Source organism: Callorhinus ursinus, unplaced genomic scaffold, assembly GCF_003265705.2.
Source record: "Callorhinus ursinus isolate GAN/ISIS: 27379988/994484 unplaced genomic scaffold, GSC_fseal_2.0 scaffold58, whole genome shotgun sequence".
Classification (NCBI taxonomy): Eukaryota; Metazoa; Chordata; class Mammalia; order Carnivora; family Otariidae; genus Callorhinus; species Callorhinus ursinus.
Genome location: NW_027397120.1, coordinates 744,850 through 762,954, shown reverse-complemented (window position 1 = coordinate 762,954; position 18,105 = coordinate 744,850). Strand labels below are relative to the sequence as shown.

The 18,105-nt window shown below is 52.4% G+C and overlaps 1 protein-coding gene and 1 long non-coding RNA gene across 3 annotated transcripts in view; one reads left to right on the top strand and one right to left on the bottom strand.

Annotated features, from left to right (window-relative positions):
* The window catches only part of CFAP46 (cilia and flagella associated protein 46), a 102,835-nt gene extending 92,321 nt beyond the window's left edge, over nt 1-10,514 (bottom strand). Inside the window, 8 exon segments of the mRNA XM_073884690.1 lie at nt 3,898-4,008; nt 5,927-6,021; nt 6,495-6,618; nt 7,521-7,685; nt 8,940-9,004; nt 9,555-9,686; nt 9,866-9,990; nt 10,437-10,514. Coding sequence (XP_073740791.1) covers nt 3,898-4,008; nt 5,927-6,021; nt 6,495-6,618; nt 7,521-7,685; nt 8,940-9,004; nt 9,555-9,686; nt 9,866-9,990; nt 10,437-10,485 — 866 coding nt within the window. The 5' untranslated portion in view covers nt 10,486-10,514.
* A 121-nt stretch (nt 10,515-10,635) lies between these two features.
* LOC141371149 (uncharacterized) lies at nt 10,636-17,839 on the top strand. Of its 2 annotated transcripts, none has more exons than XR_012375874.1 (4): nt 10,636-11,087; nt 16,238-16,297; nt 16,823-16,921; nt 17,499-17,839. It is a non-coding gene; the product is annotated as an uncharacterized lncRNA (long non-coding RNA). The 2 variants fall into 2 exon arrangements; XR_012375873.1 differs by lacking the exon at nt 10,636-11,087 and adding an exon at nt 15,577-15,790.
* Nucleotides 17,840-18,105: the final 266 nt, after the last annotated feature.

Here is an 18,105-nt window from a genome sequence, read left to right as displayed (position 1 = left end):
TCTTCCTCCAACCACGGGACAAGCATCCAAGGATATCACTAGTCCGGGGCTTCATAGAAAGTAGCAGGCTGATGCTAACATCTATATGGGAATGCAAAGGACCCATGAGGGCCAAAGTGACTTTGAAAACAAGGCTGGAAGACGAGACTACCTGATCTTGAGACTTAACGTAAACCCGTAGGAGTCCAGGCCTGATCTAGGACAGGCCCGGGTCCTCCGCCTTGACCGTGACATCCTGGACCAGGCAGTTCTTTGTTGGGCACGGGAGACGCATCCTGCACACCGCAGTACCTTTAGCAGCGCCCCTGGATGCCAGTCACGACGTGCCAGTAGCAGCCCCCACAGCGGCCACTGGTAGTCTCCAGACCCCATGCCAAATGTCCCCTGGGACAAGCCGGTGCCCTTTCTGCCCTTTTTGAGCTAACCATCACAGTCTTACCCAGGACCCCAAATGGCTAGTCTGCGGTAATAACCGAACTCGGTGTTGCCACCCTCCCCAACCTGCACTCCCACCATCCCGGCCCACCTCCCCCTCCCCCTGCTCAGCCCCTGGAGCTCCAAGGACCCTGGCAGGCCTGGTTTGACATCCTGCCCTTCAGTGCTCCCTGAGCTCCAGCCACACGGACCCACTGCCCAGGTAAGGAGGGAGAACCCGAAAAGATATAAATCACTGGGTTTTAGTCCTTTTTTCAGTTTTAAACTAACAGAACATTTTTTCCCACCCAGAATTCTAGGCACAGAAACCTGGGTGGAGGGGTGTCAGCAGGGTCCCTCACTCAGAGTTGGGAGCCTGAGGCTTTTAGACAGGAAGGACCTGAAAGCAAACACAGAAGGCAGCTCGGGACAGGCGGCCCGGCCAGCACAGGACACGCCCTCTCCTCCAGGCCCGAGCAGCACCAAGCAAACACAGAGCGCACACAAAGCCGAGGAAACCTAACTGTCCACATCAGGAGCTGCCGGGCTCATCCCCTCTGGCCACACACAGTAAAGGCAGAAGTTCTTACAAAAGTAAAGCCACAGAGACACTGCAGGGGACAGAACCATTTTCAAACCTGGAGGTGGGAGGGCCTTGCTGGGCACATAGGTAGAGGCAGGGAACACAAGGCCAAGCCTGGCTCATGGTGGGGGTTGGGGGCACACAAGTGGGGGTCAGGGTCTGCAGCCAGCTCTGAGCTGGGGCCACATGGCCTGGACTTCTGGGGGACCCGGGTCAGCCCTGACTCACAGGGCTGTTGGGCAAGGAATCCGCGACAGGCCCAGGACTGGCGGGAATAAATATGAGTTCGAATTATTCTCATATTAAATAAAACACTTCTGTACATCAAAAATTAGTTTTAAAAACCTAAAAGGTAAACAAACTGGGACAACTGATAAATATACTGGCGCTGGAGGGCTCAAATTTTAAAATAGAAAAATCTTCTGCAAGTCAATAATGAAATGGTTTATACCCTACTTATAAAAAATGGGCAAAATAAGTGTATAGGAAACTAATAAAGGGAAAAAATGCCAGGAAATGTAGGACAAAACACCAGCAGTCAGAGGACGGGGTGAGAACAACGGCATGCCCCTCTCCTCCGACTTGCTCCGAGAGGATCAGAGAGGTCAGAGGCAAGGGTCTTCACGTGCGTGCTCCGTGTGGCTTTTGCAGCATGCATCAGGGCCCCAGAGTCCCATTTCTAGAAACTTCCCCTGGAGCTGCTCATATCAGTAGTGAGCCCCCCCAAGGGAGGGCCCAGCTGTAATAAGGGACGCTGGAGGGGACACTGCACATTTGTGCATACACATGCCTATGCGTGTGCATGGGTTCTCCTAACCCGAAGTGCTCTGACTGACCTCCTAGAGGGCCTGAAAACCCACGTTAAGAGCTTAGTTGCAGAATATTTTGTGATGCAGAAACATGTTCACAATTCATATGGAAGAAGTAGATTAAAAACCTATGTGATAATAATGTTGAAAATATACACTGATCCATTTTCAAACTTCCTATAATTACTGCATATTAAATTTGAAATAAGAAAAAAATGATGAAAATCATTTAAAGATTTATTTATTTTATTTTAGAGAGAGCGAGTGCGGGGGTGAGGGACAGGTAGAGAGGCAGAGGGAGAGAGAATCACAGACTCTGCACTGAGCGCGGAGCCTGATGTGGGGCTCAATCTCACGACCCTGAGATCATGACCTGAGCTGAAACCAAGAGTCGGATGCTTAACCAACTGCGCCACCAGGCATCCCAATGATGAAAATCATTTTAAAAAAATATGTATATACACCACCCCTGGTGCATTAAATCTGTACAAATTCAAGAGCTGTGGATGAGTTCCTACAGGAAGTGACAACATGAACACGAGCCACCTCGTGGTCCCTTTCATCCAATCTACCGCAGGCGGCCTCAAGATGCCCGGTGACCCTGCTCCCTGGTGTTCATGGCCTGTGTGATCCCTGCCCTTTGAGTAACTCACTGTTAACCAACAGGAGACCTCAACCTTGGGCCTGATCAGATCCCAAACAATTCTGACTTCCCTTGCGCTGGTCAATTATCCCTCGCTGGCTCTGATAAAGCACCTGCTCGTCGAGCTTCAGAAGAGACCACGGCCCCGCCAACACCTGGATGGCAGCGGTGCCTGGATTCCTTTCCCACAGATACCGTGAGAGAATCAGTATGCATTGTCGTAAGCTGCAAGCTCTGTGGTAATTTGTGACGCAGCAATGGATAATACACCCCCTATATGAGTTTTCTAAGGCGGCTGTGATGGATTACCAACAACTAATTGGCTTAAACAACAGAAATTCCATCTCTTACGGTTCCAGAGGCCAGGAGACTGAACGCAAGGTATTGCAGGACCACGCTCCCTCTGAGGGCTCTAGGGCAAGATCCTTCCTCCCTCTGCTGGCTTCTGGTGTCCGCCAGCAGTCCTTGGTGCCCCTTGGCTTGCAGCTACAACACTCCAATCTCTGCCTCTATTGTCACCTGGCCTTCTTCACCATGAGCATCTGCATCCCGAATTTCCCTCCTCTTATAAGGACAAAAGTCACTCATTAGTGCCCACCCTAATCCAGTATGACTCCATCTTAACTTGATGACATCTGCAAAAACCCTATTTCCGAATACGATCATGTTCACAGGCAGCAAGGGTCGGGACTTGAATAGATCTTTTTGGGGAACAGAGTTCCACCCATAACACCCCAAAATCAATGAATGACAGACTGAAAAAATACATAAATAATTATTATAGACAATGGCCAAAATGTTTCATGTGTTAGGAGTGCCAAGAAGTTGATGAGAAAATCATTGAGAACTCAAAAGATAAATTCTCACAAGTGGTAGTTCAGAGGCCTCCACATATGGCTGAGCATTACACCTCACAGGTAACTGGAGGCGCACAGATGGAAACCAAAGCAGTAAGATCATTTCAGCCCCCGGGTTAACAGGGTGGTGGGGGCGTCCATTCTTTTAAGTCAGCACACATGAGAATGTGACAAAACAGCTGCTGGATTGGGAAGCATACCCATCATCTCTGTGGGAATAAACTAGAGGGTACATTCTAGTTCTTTCTGTCAGCCTCTGGCTCAGCTATCCATTCCTAGGAATCCAATCCAGGATGCCTCCTAAATGCAAACGGCACCCAGAGGATGGAGGAAGGCACACAGGATTGAAAAACTGGAGTGCTGGGGGTGGGGAACTAGAGCTGCTGAGATGTTTCAGTAACTTGAAAAGTACCTATGCTGAGAAGCTAAATTTGATTTAAAAAGTACGATATGAAGCTACGTATCCCAAATGTTCCTCAAACAGTACAAACCTCAAGACCAGAAAATAGAGTGGAATCTCCACAATGGCTGATGCTTGATGTGGTACAATGATTATGTAGCTGTGAAAGTGGAAAAAACACGAACACTTACTTTTCCTCTCTGACTGAAGGGAAGTGCTGGTTATTATAATAACTTAAATGTTCATAGGCCTTCTTCAGAATTGAGTTGACATCTTCAGGTAACTCATTTTTATCCAATTTTCTAGAATTTATTCAAACAATAAATAACCAAAATATCATGTCAGATTTGTTCAAATTATCCTAAGACAAACTCCAAGTCTATGAACCTGTGTTTCCCACTGAACAGAAGGCCTAAAAAATCCCTCTTCCTTCGTTCCTTCACTCTCCAAGATGACTTCTCACACCTCCTTACTCTCCTCACTCCCAGAGCAGGCTCCTTTTCCCTGTACAGCCCCTCTGCCAGAACCAGACCCATAGGAGGGCAACCTTGTAGGCTGGCTTTGCCCTTCATACCTCCCCTGTTCATGACCCTGCGCAGCAAACTGCCTCCCTCTGGACAGCTTCCCTCTACTCACACACACACTGGATCTCCTCACTGCCCTCCCCTCACACACACTGATCGCATGCCTTCTCCTCACACACACTGATCTCCTCACTGCCTTTTCCTCACACGCACTGGATCTCCTCACTGCCTTCTCCTCACACACACTGGATCTCCTCATGCATTCTCCTCACACACACTGGATCTCCTCATTGCCTTCTCCTCACACACACTGGATCTCCTCACTGTCCTCAACTCACATGCACTGGAGCTCCTCACTGCCTTCTCCTCATATGCACTGGATCTCCTCACTACCTTCTCCTCACATGCACTGGATCTCCTCACTGCCTTCTCCTCACACACACTGGATCTCCTCACTGCCTTCTCCTCACACACACTGGATCTCCTCACTGCCCTCCCCTCACACGCACTGGATCTCCTCATTGCCCTCTCCTCACACACACTGATCTCCTCATTGCCTTCTCCTCACACGCACTGGATCTCCTCACTGCCCTTGCCTCACACACACTGATCTCCTCACTGCCTTCTCCTCACACACACTGGATCTCCTCATTGCCTTCTCCTCACACATACTGATCTCATGCCTTCTCCTCACACACACTGGATCTCCTCATGCCTCCTCCTTACACACACTGATCTCATTGCCTTCTCCTCACACACACTGATCTCCTCACTGCCTTTTCCTCACATGCCCTGGATCTCCTCACTGCCCCTACCTCACACACACCGGATCTCCTCATTGCCTTCTCCTCATATGCACTGGATCTCCTCATTGCCTTTTCCTCACACACACTGGATCTCCTCACTGCCCTCGCCTCAAACACACTGATCTCCTCATGCCTTCTCCTCACACGCACTGGATCTCCTCACTGCCCTCCCCTCACACACACCGGATCTCCTCACTGCCTTCTCCTCACATGCACTGGATCTCCTCACTGCCCTTGCCTCACACACACTGATCTCCTGCCTTTTCCTCACACACACTGGATCTTCTCACTGCCCTTGCCTCACACGCACTGGATCTCCTCACTGCCTTCTCCTCATATGCACTGGATCTCCTCACTGCCCTCACCTCACACGCACTGGAGCTCCTCACTGCCCTTGCCTCACACGCACTGGATCTCCTCACTGCCTTCTCCTCATATGCACTGGATCTCCTCACTGCCCATTCTTCTCACACAGTGGCTCTCAACCCTCCTAATTCCCTCTTGCCACTTTAGCAGACAGCTGCATACGGTTCCATTCTTCCTTCACTTTAAACCACTACTGTCGGGGTTTTACCCAAATTAACTACTCCTGTTTTGCTCAATGTCAAGGTCAAATGTTAAGCCTCATATGGAAGGGCCTATTAGACAGATCTCACCCAGCCAGTGACTCTCCTCCTAAACCACTTTCCTCACTGGCTTAGAAGCTACACTAACCCATGGGAAGCCTCTCTCTGGCTACTTCTGAGTAAAGGGAGACAAGGCAGAGCCCCATCCTCTGGGCCCAGGCCTCACCCTACTGTCCCACTCTCACTCACCCCCTGGCACAGCCATACCCCCTCTAGATGGCACAGAGACCCTGAGTCAGCACCTAAAACTCCTAAACCACTTACGCTTTTAGCATATTAATGTGGTAAGTGACAGCCAGGCTAGCGGAGGTTTTCTTGTCTTCCTCTAACTGAAGCTCATCCACTAATTCATGTCTCACCTGTTATAAAATGGGACAGAATTGTTAATTGATTTAAACAAATAATTAGGTAGAGATCCAGATATTAATTACTATTTTACAATTATTCTTCCTTTAAAATTAATATTTGTAATGAACAAGTATCTCTTCATTAATTATATTTTATATTTAGTTTTCATATAGAACCCAAGTTGATTTCCTATACATGAAAGTTAGTAGATGATGACGTTCCTCATACATATTGTAGGGTTTACAATTACTTTATATTAACAAATTTTCTGCTAGCCTTTTTTTAATTCAGTGCTGTTACAAGTGAAATATTCAGAGATCACAATGAAGGCAAAAGATTTTATTTTGTTTTGTCAACATATGCACGATGCATGTATGCTTTGGTATCTCTCAGTGGATGGACTTGGTTGTTTTTATACACGGTTCTCCAAAAATGACATTTAAGAAAATTACTTCTACCTACATTTCTCAAAATGCCAACTTACCATAACAGAAAATATGTGTCGATATTTCTGTGGCACGCTAGCTTTTATAAATGGTGCTGCAGTGGCACAAAATTTTGCAGCCTCTTCCCTTTTTCCAGCTTGTAGATAACAGTCCAGAAGCTCCCTGGATAATATAAAAATACTGGATATTAAAACCTGATGAAATCATTTTCTGCTGCAAATATCTAATAACCAGGTTATTATGCATTTTATTATGTTTCACAAACTTCAGAAAGATACAGGGATCAGGCAGCTCCTTACCCCAAACCTGCAGCGTGTGGCTCAGGAGGGGCTGCAGGCAGGGGCTGAGAGAGCTATGCTACTCCTGGCGGGAGGGAAAGGAAATGTTTGCACCATAACTACCTCGAACATTTAAAATAGCATTTTTAAGAAAGACTGTATTTATACTTATTTTCTGTTAAAAGCTCCCCAAATAGCTGTAAAGCAGATAAAGAAAGGCTTTAGATTCTGAATTCCAACTTCAGGGCAGATCCTCTGGATCCTCCTTGCAGACATTCACCCAGTTGCCAGCCTGCACATGGTGCTCCCCAGAGATAGGACAAGTCTGGCTGATTGCCTTCCGGTCCACTCAGCACAAGGATCATATGCTGACATCTCTCGCTGTGGCTTCTCAGGGCTGTCCCTATGCTGATGCACTAGGTGCACACTTCCCTAAACAGGGCCATTCTGGCTGAGTTTTATGTTGCTAAAATGTCTACCGCATTACAATTTGCTGAACTAAGTTAAAACCACGAGCCAGGATTATGACACAAGCTCACACTTCCTGTGTTTTGAGTCTAAGCATTCATCTTCCTGTAACACCCATATGATCAGGACACTGTGATTTTATCTATAGACCTCATCAGACAAGACACAAAAAACGTAATTCTAACTACAGAGTAGAAAGCAGTGACATCCACCCTGCAGTGGAAGATAATCATCCCACTGGGAGCAAGCGGGCGGGAAGGAGGTCAGAGGCTGCCAAGCGTGGCTGGTTAGGGACTCGTGGCAGGGCATCCAACTCACAGCATCAGCTCTGCCTGCCACTCCTTGTCCTCTTCTTCAGTCTGACTTAACACGTTGACAATCTGGGAGAGGCTGGAGATCAGATGGTGATGATATCCCGGCTTGAGAAATGGCCTCACCATTTGCCAGTAGAGGACCGATGCGTTATACACCAGGAAGTAATACCTGCAGCGCCAGCAGAGGAAGTCTGAGACTAGGTCCCGAGCCTGACTAGAGCCTGTTGGAGCGGCCTCAGGCAGGAGCCTCAAGTCCTCTGTCCCCAGTAGATGGCAGCAGCACCATCTGAGCTGCTCTGAGCCGAGGGCACCCACACCGCCTACGCAGAAGGGGCTGGAGGCTGCAGTTCAACCCCAGCCATGATGACCCGGCCACATGATTCCTGAGTCCAGACTAGAGATCTCTTCACCCATTCGCTAAAGTGATCAGCTCCCTGTCAAAATACACCAGTAAGTGAGGTCTCCTTTGGTTCCCAAGAGATAGACAAGAACAGGCAAGTGCAGGGGGAATCAAGGAAGGCTTCCTGGAGGAAGTAACATCCTGCTGAGACCTGAAATGTGAGGAGCAATCAGCCCTGAGAGCAGTGCAGGGAAAGGGTCTGCCAGGTAAAAAAGAGGGAGAGCAGAATCTTTGGGGAACAAAGTCCCCACGCCTGTGCATGAAGGGCAAAGTGGTACAGGAGGAGGGGTGAGGAGCAGGGACACCCCTCAGAAGGTGGGCTTTTTCCTGAGGGCTGGAAGGAGCCACTGGAGGAATTGGAGTAAGGGCACCACAGGGGCCAATTTGCCTTTCTTGCTCCAGGCCTATCTGAGAGGCCAGCTCTGCCTTGTAAGACCCAGGGTGCATGGGGAGGAGGCTCTCAACAGCACTGATCGGGAGCCCGAAGGAGTGAACCAGGATTTACGCTTGAATCTCCTTTAAATGGTGTATCCTACTTAAATAGGTTGTATTAATTCCACTTTATGTGCAACCTTAACAGTTTCAATAATATTTCTTTTCAACGAAGGAAACATTAAGTAGAAAACTGTGTTAGAGTTTTAGCTGAATCGCTAGGGACAGGAGGCCTTGGCCCGGGCAATCTGCCAGAGGGGATGGGGGGGGAGGGCAGGGGAGGGAGAGGCTCTGATGCTGAACCCTCAGAGAGGCCCAGAAAGTAAGAGGGCCATGGAGACCAGCCAAAGGAGAAGTTCCCACAGAGAACACAGACAAAAGCCATCTGCATATCATGGAAACCGCAGGACACACAAAATCATGTGTGTGTGGGACCCAGCTCTACGCGTTAGAGACAAGCATACAGCAAGGACACAGCAAGGACAACCCCCCCACCCCCACCAGTCTAAACAGGTAGAACCACTTGGTAAATCCTGGTCCTGTACCTTTTACACAATCCCAGGTAGAAATGGCCGATTCTATTATGCCTACCTGGGTTCTCCTTTTGCAAAGTTTATTGCCTTCATATACTGAGTCACACAATTTTCAAATTCCTCCTAAAACAACATAAAAAATGCACAATTGCATTGAATTTGCCACTGAAACATCAGTCATTGCTCGTGGTCACTTCCGTGGACATTAAACCACACTAAGGACTGGCCTGGGAGCCCATGTGGAAGCAGCAGGAGCTGCGGTGCCTCGTGCGGTCTCAGGCACACCCGGCCAGGCTCAAGGGTAGCTGTCCTGGGCACAACCAGGGCACCAGGATGCAGACGCCAAAGGTCAGACAGGAGCTTCCGGGAAAAGCACAAGCGGGAAACTGACGATAAATCTGCTGGCTGAGCTTTCCATAAAGAGTACTTTAGGATTTGTCTAGCCTGACACAATTTTGGAAGCAGGGTGAGATTGTAACTCTTTCCACACAAGATGTAAAATTTTGAGGAGAATCAAGGCAGCCTCAGGGAAAACCTCAAGTGGGACAAACCATTAGGTATTCGTTTAGGAATGGGGACCTGGAGGGGTCCCACTGAAGGTTAGGGTTGGAAGGCTTCACCCTCAAATGGATGCCTGCTCCATTTGAGGCATCTCACCAGGGGCATCTCTCACCAGGTTTTCGGTGGACTTGGGGGCACAGAGCTGGGCCCTGCACAGGTGCGCTCGGCCCAGGAACTGGGTGACGGGCCCCTTCACCTTGAAGTACATCTGGAGGCAGTCGTCACTCATCTCCGGGTGCCCCATCTGCAAGACACCACACCGCGGCCATGAACGGCCCCAGAAGGGTGCCTGCGGATGGGGCGCCAGGCAGCGGCTCTGCCAAGACCTGAGGACGGCACCCCCGCCCCCAGGTGCTGCTGCTGTCTCCAGCTCCACCTCGTGCTCCCCGAAACAGAGACCCTCCTAGGACCCCGACTCAGTACCTTCAGCGCCTGTTCTGCACACAAAACAAACAGGTCTGGGCTGAAGCTCTCCGTGGGGTCAAACTCTGATCTGCCCAGGTTGGCCGACTTAATCAGCTCATAAGCCCTCTTCAGGGACGCGTCATCTACCGGGACGACAGTGGAGAAAGGTCTGGTCTGGAGAAAGCCCGCACGGCAGCACTGTGCACCGGGGGCCAGTGTGGGAGGGGGCCGGCGGCCGGGCGTCCACCCCCGCGGCCGCACCGCCTCCCCAACCTCCCCCAGGCCCGAGCCTCGGCAGCAGTGGGGGCAGGGATCCTGAGCAACCGGGGAGGATGACAAGGCGGGGTCGCGGAGGTCCTACGTGGCGGGGGGGGGGGGGGGGGGGGGGTGCCCCGCCCCCCCCAGGGGGGGAAGCCCGGGGGGGGGGGGGGGGCCCGGGGGGGGGGGGGGGGGGGGAAGTGTGGGTTCCGCGACCTCCCCAAGGTGGGAATCCCGAGTCGGGCGGGACCCGGCCGCCCCAGGTCAGGGGTCTGCTGGGTCCGCCTCCGCAGGGGGCAGGGTCCTGGCGGGTTCCGCGTCCCCCGCCCACCCTGCTGGCTCTGGGCGCGGGCCAGCTCCTGCGTGATGACCAGGTCCATGGCGCCGGGGCCGAGCGCGCTGGGTTTTCTCCGGCCGCCGGTGGTTGCCTAGCGACCGAGGGGGACGCCGGCCGATCCTACGGGTCGGCGACTGGGCCACACTAGTCCGGAGGCGAACCGCCGCCGGGAGACCACCCGGCGCGCGTTCTTCCCGCCCTTCCCGGACTAGGACGTGGGGGCGGGGGCGCAGCCCCGGGGCGAGGGGAGTGGAGCGAGGGCAGGGTGCGCTCGCGTCGGGGTCGTGCCCACGCTGGCCCGGGCGACCCCACTCGCACCGGCCCCTGCCCACTCCCCGGGGCGATGCTCCAGCCGAGCGGCCCGCGTCCCCCAGGTCAGGGATGCCCCTGGATCTGGGCCTGGCTTCCGGAACGTATTCCTGCCTGCCTTAACTCATTCACTCGGGCATTCATTCAGTCATTGATTCGGGCATCCTACAGACCGAGGATCGTCCGGACAGCTGTTCGCCCCTGCCTGGGCGGGGCCTGAGCGAGCCTGGAAACGCAGGGGCTGCACCGGCTGCCGCGTGCGGAGAGGACACCAGGCAAACAGCGAATGCCTATCTAGGGGTCGGACCCTGAGAGGGTCGCGCAAGCACGGGACGGGTGAGCTGAGATTTGCAAGAGGAGAGGAGGCTCCCCACAAAGGCGGGAAGAACGGCACCTGAGCAGGAGGGAGGGGCGCCCGCGAGGGCGCGTGGGCGGGACCGCCGGGAACCCGGCTCCAGGGCGCTGGCCAGGGTGGGATCGCCGGTGCCTCCCGAGGGTACTGGACGCGGTGCGCCCGGGTCTCGGCGTTTTCTGAGGGTGCCAGGTGAAGACTGGTTTGGAGACGGTGAAGGTGAAGAGGCCGCAGGCACACACCCAGGGCAGGAAGGGAGAGCGTGTCTGGGTGACAGGTGTGGGACCAAAGACGGCCAAGAGGCCACAATCCTGGGGCTTACACACAAGGGTGGATGGGGCACGCACCGGCATGGGGAGCCCCAGATGAGAGCTGGACAGGTGGTAGCTCAGGAGCAGGTGCTGAGTGTTCTGTCCGGGCATGCGGGATGCTGAGGTATTCAGAGTGCACCTTTGCAGGAAGGCTCCTGGAGGTGCAGGTCTGCTCACAGCTGCCTAGACATGCTGGTGTGTGGATGAGTGCACCAGGGGTGGAGCGGGGCTGGAGACCACCAGCTTTGGAGACCCCTCGGCCAGGAGCAGCAGGAAGAGCTGCAGGGGGGCGGGGCAGAGAGGTGGAAAGGAAGCCGGGCAGAGCCCCGGAGAGCCAGAGGAAGGGTGTTGGGGGAGGGATCAGCTACGTCAAATCTGGCCAAGATGGCAGTAAGATAAACACTGAGAAACAGCAGCTGGGATTAGCAAGGTGGAGGCTGTGAGTGACCCAAGAATAGCCATTTCTCTGAAGGGGGGTGGGAGGGTGGCAGAGCGCTGGAGGGGGTGGGAGAGTGAGTGGGGTCTGTAGTAGAGACAAAGAGGTGCACAACTTTTTCAAGAAATTTGGCTTCTCGTGGAGTGGAAAGAGATGAGGCAGGGACTGTGTCATCTGGGGAGGGATATTTCTAAAGGAATAAGACAAATGAGCCCTTTTAAAGTTGATGGGTTTCTATTGGCTAATGGGATGGTGTATGTAGAGAATCCTGTGGCATCTACAAAAACATGTAACTGCTAAGGGAATTTAGCAAGGAACAGGGTACAGCATCAATATGTGAATGTGGATTGTATCTGTAAATACCAGCAACAGATGGAAAAGGACAGAAACATACCATTAGAGTAGCATCCGAAACACACCGCTGTGGAATAAATTTAACAAAAGATGTGTACTATCCCTGCACTAAATCTACAAAACACGGTTGAGAGAAATGGAGAGAGGGCTGTGGTCGGGGGCCGGAAGATTTGGATTTGTAAGACGTCCTTTCCCTCGGAGGTACGCTTCTCGCTCAGAGCAATCCCAGTCACAAGCCCAGCAGACCTTTTTCTGGAAGTCGACAGCTGACCCTACCATACCCATGGAAACACAGAGAACCTAGAGTGGCCAAGAGGACCGTGAGGGAGAAGAGCAGCATTGGAGGACTCACACTCCCTCATTTCAAGACTGACAGGAAGGCTGTGGCAGCACGGAAGATGGTGTAGACCAGTGGAGCAGAACAGAGTTCAGAACCAGATCCCGCGTCCAGAGTCCACTGATCTGGCCAGACGTGCTGATTCAGTGGGGAAAACGGTGGTCTTTCCCACAATGGTGCCAGAACACCTGGGGGGTGGATGGGCACCAGGACACGCAGCCCCCGCGCCACGCTGAGCAGCCCTCATCAGAGCCAGGTCATAGGCTTAGAAGGAAATTGAAGTGTGTGTAAGAGTGCAAGAAAATACCACACCATCTTGGAGCTGGAAGTTTCTTAGCTAGGGCACAAGAAAGTGAAACCATCAAGGAAAAAAATAAAGCTGTCTTCATCAAAGGTAAAACCTCTGCTATTTGAAAGACTGTAAAGAAAATGAACAGATTGGAAGAAAATATTCACGATAAACATACCTGACATGGAAATTCTACCCAGGTTATAGTTTTAAAACCCAGTAAATCAATAGGGAAAGACAACACACACAAAAATTGGACAGAAGACGTGAGTAGACACTGAACAGTAGAAGATCTAAGATTACCAAGTAAGCACATAAAAAGGCTCTCGGCATCCTGAGTAATCAGGGAAATGCAAATTTAAGTCAAAATGAGATTCTGTTGTAGACCCATTAGAATTGCTGAAATTAAAGAGATTGACCATGATGAATATCGGTGAGATACACCAGCGGGGACCTTCACACACGGCCGGTGAGAATGAAAAGTGGTACAATCACTGAGAAACAGAAAGTTTTTAATGAAGTGAAACAAGCTGCTGCCTTATGACCCCAGGATCCTACTTTTAGGGGTTTACCCAAGATGCCTGATGTGTCCTCAGAAAGCCGTGCACAAGAGTGTCCACAGCAGCTTTGTTCATATTAGCCCCGAAGTGGAAACAATGCAGGTATCCCGCGGTGAGTGAAGTGTGGTGGGGCCCCAGGGCGGGCTGCCTCTCCGCGGGGAGGAGGGCCGGGCCGGGGCTCCACGCCAAAGACGGGGAGGCGCGTGAACAAGGGAGGGCGGCAGCACCAGGCGTGAAGGAGCGCTCTCTGCGAGCCCACGTCCCCCCAGCTCTGGGCCAGGCAGAGGAAGCAAAGACTAGGGAGACCAGGATGTGGCTAAGTGGGAAGGGGCGGCCGGCAGGGTCCTCCTCTCTTCCGGAGCATCGGGCACATGGTTGCACTCCCTTCAAAACTCCCTGCAGTCGCCATTTACCGTGGAACAGCTGCAGCATACCCATGGGCGGTCATCTGGGACCCAGGACCAGTGGGACCAAGCTGGGACCCGGCCGCGTGAGGAGGAGCACCCGCCTGGGGCGCCAGGGCAGGGTGGCTGTGAACCGGCTGGCAGCTGGGGGAGCCGGGGTGCCGCCGGGTTAGCCTAGGAGGGCGGACAGAAGAGGGAACTGTCGAGCACTGTTCAAGGCTTAGCTCTCCCCTCCGTCCAGCCTCAAGACTGTGGGGAAGTCCGTGCTGCGCCACGTACTGTTCAGCTTTCTTTACGCGCTCTCTCCTCCCCTTGCCTTCTTCTGTCTCAGGGATAGACTCCGATTTTTGGCAGGCACGAGGCTACCTCACTTCCCACCTCCCTTGTAGCCCGTGTGGTCAAGTAACAAAAAAAGCAATTTTAAGGGAGTATTCTTACAGGGAGAGCAACCCCTTGGTTGGTCTTCCTCTTGCCCGCTGGTGGAAATGTGGCTATGAAGGCTGGACCTTGAACAGCCGTTTTGTGCCGTGAGGAGGTAGCCTCCACGCTGTGGATGAAGAAGCCTGGGTCTCCCGTCTGTGGGGCAGCTGCTTGGTCCTGGATGGCCTTATGTGAAAAAGAAATAGACATATCTCTTGTTAAATCTAGCTGCTTCTTTTCCCTGGGACACTCCCAGCTGATGTCCTCACCAAGGCTTCCACCTTGCCTTTTCAAGAAGATAAGGGTGCAGGGCAGACCACAGGGCAGGTTTCTGGCAAGTATTGGGTCTACATTTTCTAAGATTTAAAATTCAAAGCATGACAAAATGTGTATACACACATGTACCTGTGTGCACACATGATAATGTATGGTGTGTGTGTGTGTGTATACGTATATGTACGCATGATAAAGTAGCTTCTGCCCGGACATGATTCTGAAACCCACACCCCCATTTTGCTCGGGGTCTGGAGTCACGCACTGTCTTGGAGGTAGAAGGCTCCAGTCCCTGTTCCGTCAGCCAGCTGTTAGCGCCCACAGAGCACCCTCAGATGTGTCTTTGTTTATTCAGAGGGACGCTTGGCACCATGCACACAGCGTTTATAAAATATTTATTCCCCCCAAGGAAGTATCTCCCAACATCATGTAGTACGAGATTTTCCAGATCCTAGAGTGTTAAATATTAAAACTCATTTTTCTAGTTATACAGTAGCCTTAGATTTGAAGAATAGGGCACAAAGTTCTTTTTTTGCTGGATGGGGTTTCATTTAGTAAAGACAATTCAGGTCAGGCCCAACATGTTCTTTTTCTTTTTCTGCTTGAGAATCGAGCGTGGAACTTGTGGGGCTCTGTGCATTTCCCCGGCCAGTGCTCTTCCTCGTCCATGCTCCGACCCAAGACGCCTCGAAGACAGGCCAAGGCAGCCCAGGCGACACCACGGCGTTGCCCACGTAGGGGCCCACGTAGGGGCCCACGTAGGGGCCCACTGTGCTCACAGGAAGGCATCGGCGTGGGCGGCCCTTCCCCTGACGGTTCCTCGCGCCTCCCTGGCTGGCCTCCGGGTGGCACCTGCAGTGGGAAGCCCCTGCATGTCCCTCAAAGCAGCACTTCGGTCACCCTCTTTCCACACAGGGACCATGGCCTGTGTCTGCTTCCCAGGCCCACCATCTCCGTCAGCTTAGGCTGCGCTAACAGGTCCACCACCGCCGGCGGCCCGGACAACAGGAGTGCCTGGTCTCGCGGCCCAGGGGCAGAAGTCCGAGAGCGCGGTGATGCAGGGCTGGTGCCTCCTGAGGCCGAGGGGAAGGCTCTGGTCCTGCTAACAGGTTACTTAGAATCCCTGCCTCGATGCCAGCACGGGAAGTGGTTCCACGGTTTCTATTCAAACAGAATTCGGAAGCTTGTCCTTTGTCTCTACTCTCAGACTGCTTTCATAACATTGTAGTTACACGTTCCTTCAAGTTCACCAGCGCTGGGGAAACTGGACCTGTTCTTTTGTTTGTTTTGGGCAGGCGAGTTGGTGCGTGTGTGTGCACGCATGTGGGTGTGTGTGCATGTGGCTATGTGTGTGCATGTGTGTGTGTGTGAGCAAGGGTCACTGGTTCTGCCCGGGCCCGTCTGTACTTTTCTGAAACAGCATCCGTGTCGCCCAGACTTGAGAACGCACAGGTGTGAACCTGTGGTTGTCTCATCTTCTCTGTGTCTTGGGCTATTTCTACTGTTTTTCCTTATTTTGTGTCTCTGTCTTTTTTTCTTGGTTAGGCCAGCTAATGGTTCTGCTTTATTGTCCCCCCCCTTTTCTTTTGAAAGAATGAGGTTTCGGGTTTATTTATTGATCCTAGAATTCGTTTTTGACTAATTTTTTCTTTAATTCTTACCCTCCCCTTTTGTAACTTAACTTGGCTGTATGTTCTAGTTCTTCTTGAGTTGGATGCTTAATTTAATTACTTTCACCTTTTCTTGTTAGTTAATAAAGTAAGCAGGGGTATGGAGTTTCATCTGAGCACCGTGGACCCCGTAATTTCTGGTATGTAGTGTAAAAGCTTGATTCACGGGGTGCTTGGCTGCCTCCATCGGTGGAGTGTGTGACTCTTGATCTCAGGATCGTGGGTTCAAGCCCCGCATTCGGTGGAGAGATTACTTAAAAATAAAATCTCTTTTTAAAAAACGGTTTAATTCTCAAATTGTTGAAACATGTTTTCTTACACAAATATGGGGGAAGTATGTGGCCCCGTTCCCTGTACCTCGTTAGCAAGGAAACGGGGAGTGTGACAGTCGGTTAGGTCTGCGGGGGGTGGGCGAAGATGGGATGCGGTTGCTGAGGCAGGTGCGCCCCTGGTGCACAGCGTCGGGGGCGGAGACCACAGGGCTTCTCTCCAGGCTAAGAGGAATCCCCATGCGTGGTCATCTTTCCACAGGGTGACCTCCGTCTCCTCGGGTTGGACGGTGTTCCAGGGGGGTCCTGGTGGGAGCTCTGCCCTCTGCGTGGCGGATGTTAACAGTCACGTGCCATTACTTGGCTGACTTCCGAATTCTGGCTGTTTCCGAACAGTGGGGCTTTCTGTGTCATCGTTTATTGGATGTTCTGGAATGAGAGCTCCTACCCCTTCTTTGGCGCAACAGTTTCCTAAAGAAGTCGAGTGTTCAGAGGGTGGGTATTTGTCGTGTGGTGGTGGTCTTGCTTCCTGTGGGGCTGCCAGCCCAGCTGCATCTGCTCTGGGGGCTCCCCGACGTCCCTCCAGGCCCAGACATGCACTCGGCTCCCACAGTGCCCCGCAGACCCTTGCAAGGCCTGTGCTGGGCACCAGCTGAGTGGGCCACGGCTTTGCTTTCCTTTATCCGTGGACGGGTTCCTGTCCAGCCTCCTTGATCCATGAATACGGTTTGGCGCATGGGCGTTTAGGGCCATCCCGTCTTCACTGTGGGTTGCCCCATGGTCATTGTAAAGTGCCCATCCCTGTCCCGTTTAGGGCCTTATGCCTCGAATCCCACCTTGTCTGACACTGGGCTCTCAAGCCGTCTCTCCCCACCTTTATTGTGCTATGATGCACTTGCAATGACACGCACAGGCCTTAAACGTCCCATTCTCAGAGTTCTGACAAATGCATTCGCCCCGTAACCACACTCCTATCAGGATCGGGTCATTTGGTCCCCCCCCCACGGAGGCCCCTACCGTCCCAGCCCACTCCCCGTGCCCCAGACAACGTCTGCTCCTGTTTACCTCACAGTTGGCCTGGCGTCCCACTTGGCGTGAGATCTGACCAAACGTTCTCTGGTGTCCAGCTTTTTCTCTCACTCAACACGGCGTTCTCCAGCCTCGTCCACGCAGCTGTGTGTTCCTTGAGATGTGGAGCAGCATGGCTGACCCCCGGACGATGCGGGGCTAAGGGGCGCCGACGCCCGCACAGCTGAAAATCTGCGTGTCACTTCTGACCCCCCAGAGCTGAACCACTAATCGCCCACTGCTGACTGGCGGACTTACCCGGACAAACACGGGACGAACTCATATGTTGTTTGCACGTATGTGATGTGTATCGTATGCCGCGTTCCTACAATAAAGCAAGCTAGAGCCAGGACATGTCATTGAGATCACATTGATGTCACCGTGTGCCCCACTTACAGACAACGCTCTGTGTAGAACTGGACTCGCGCGGTCCGCGCCCATGTTGCTCCAGCGTGAGCTCTGTTCCCTCACACGCGCATCCACGCTCCTGCTGAGGGCTGTGATGATCAAGGCTTCCGTCAACTCCATGTGTTTTGGGGAGCTTGCTTTCGCTTCTTTGGGGCAGACGCTGACACGCAGGGTGGGTGTATGCTTGCTTTATAAAAACTGCA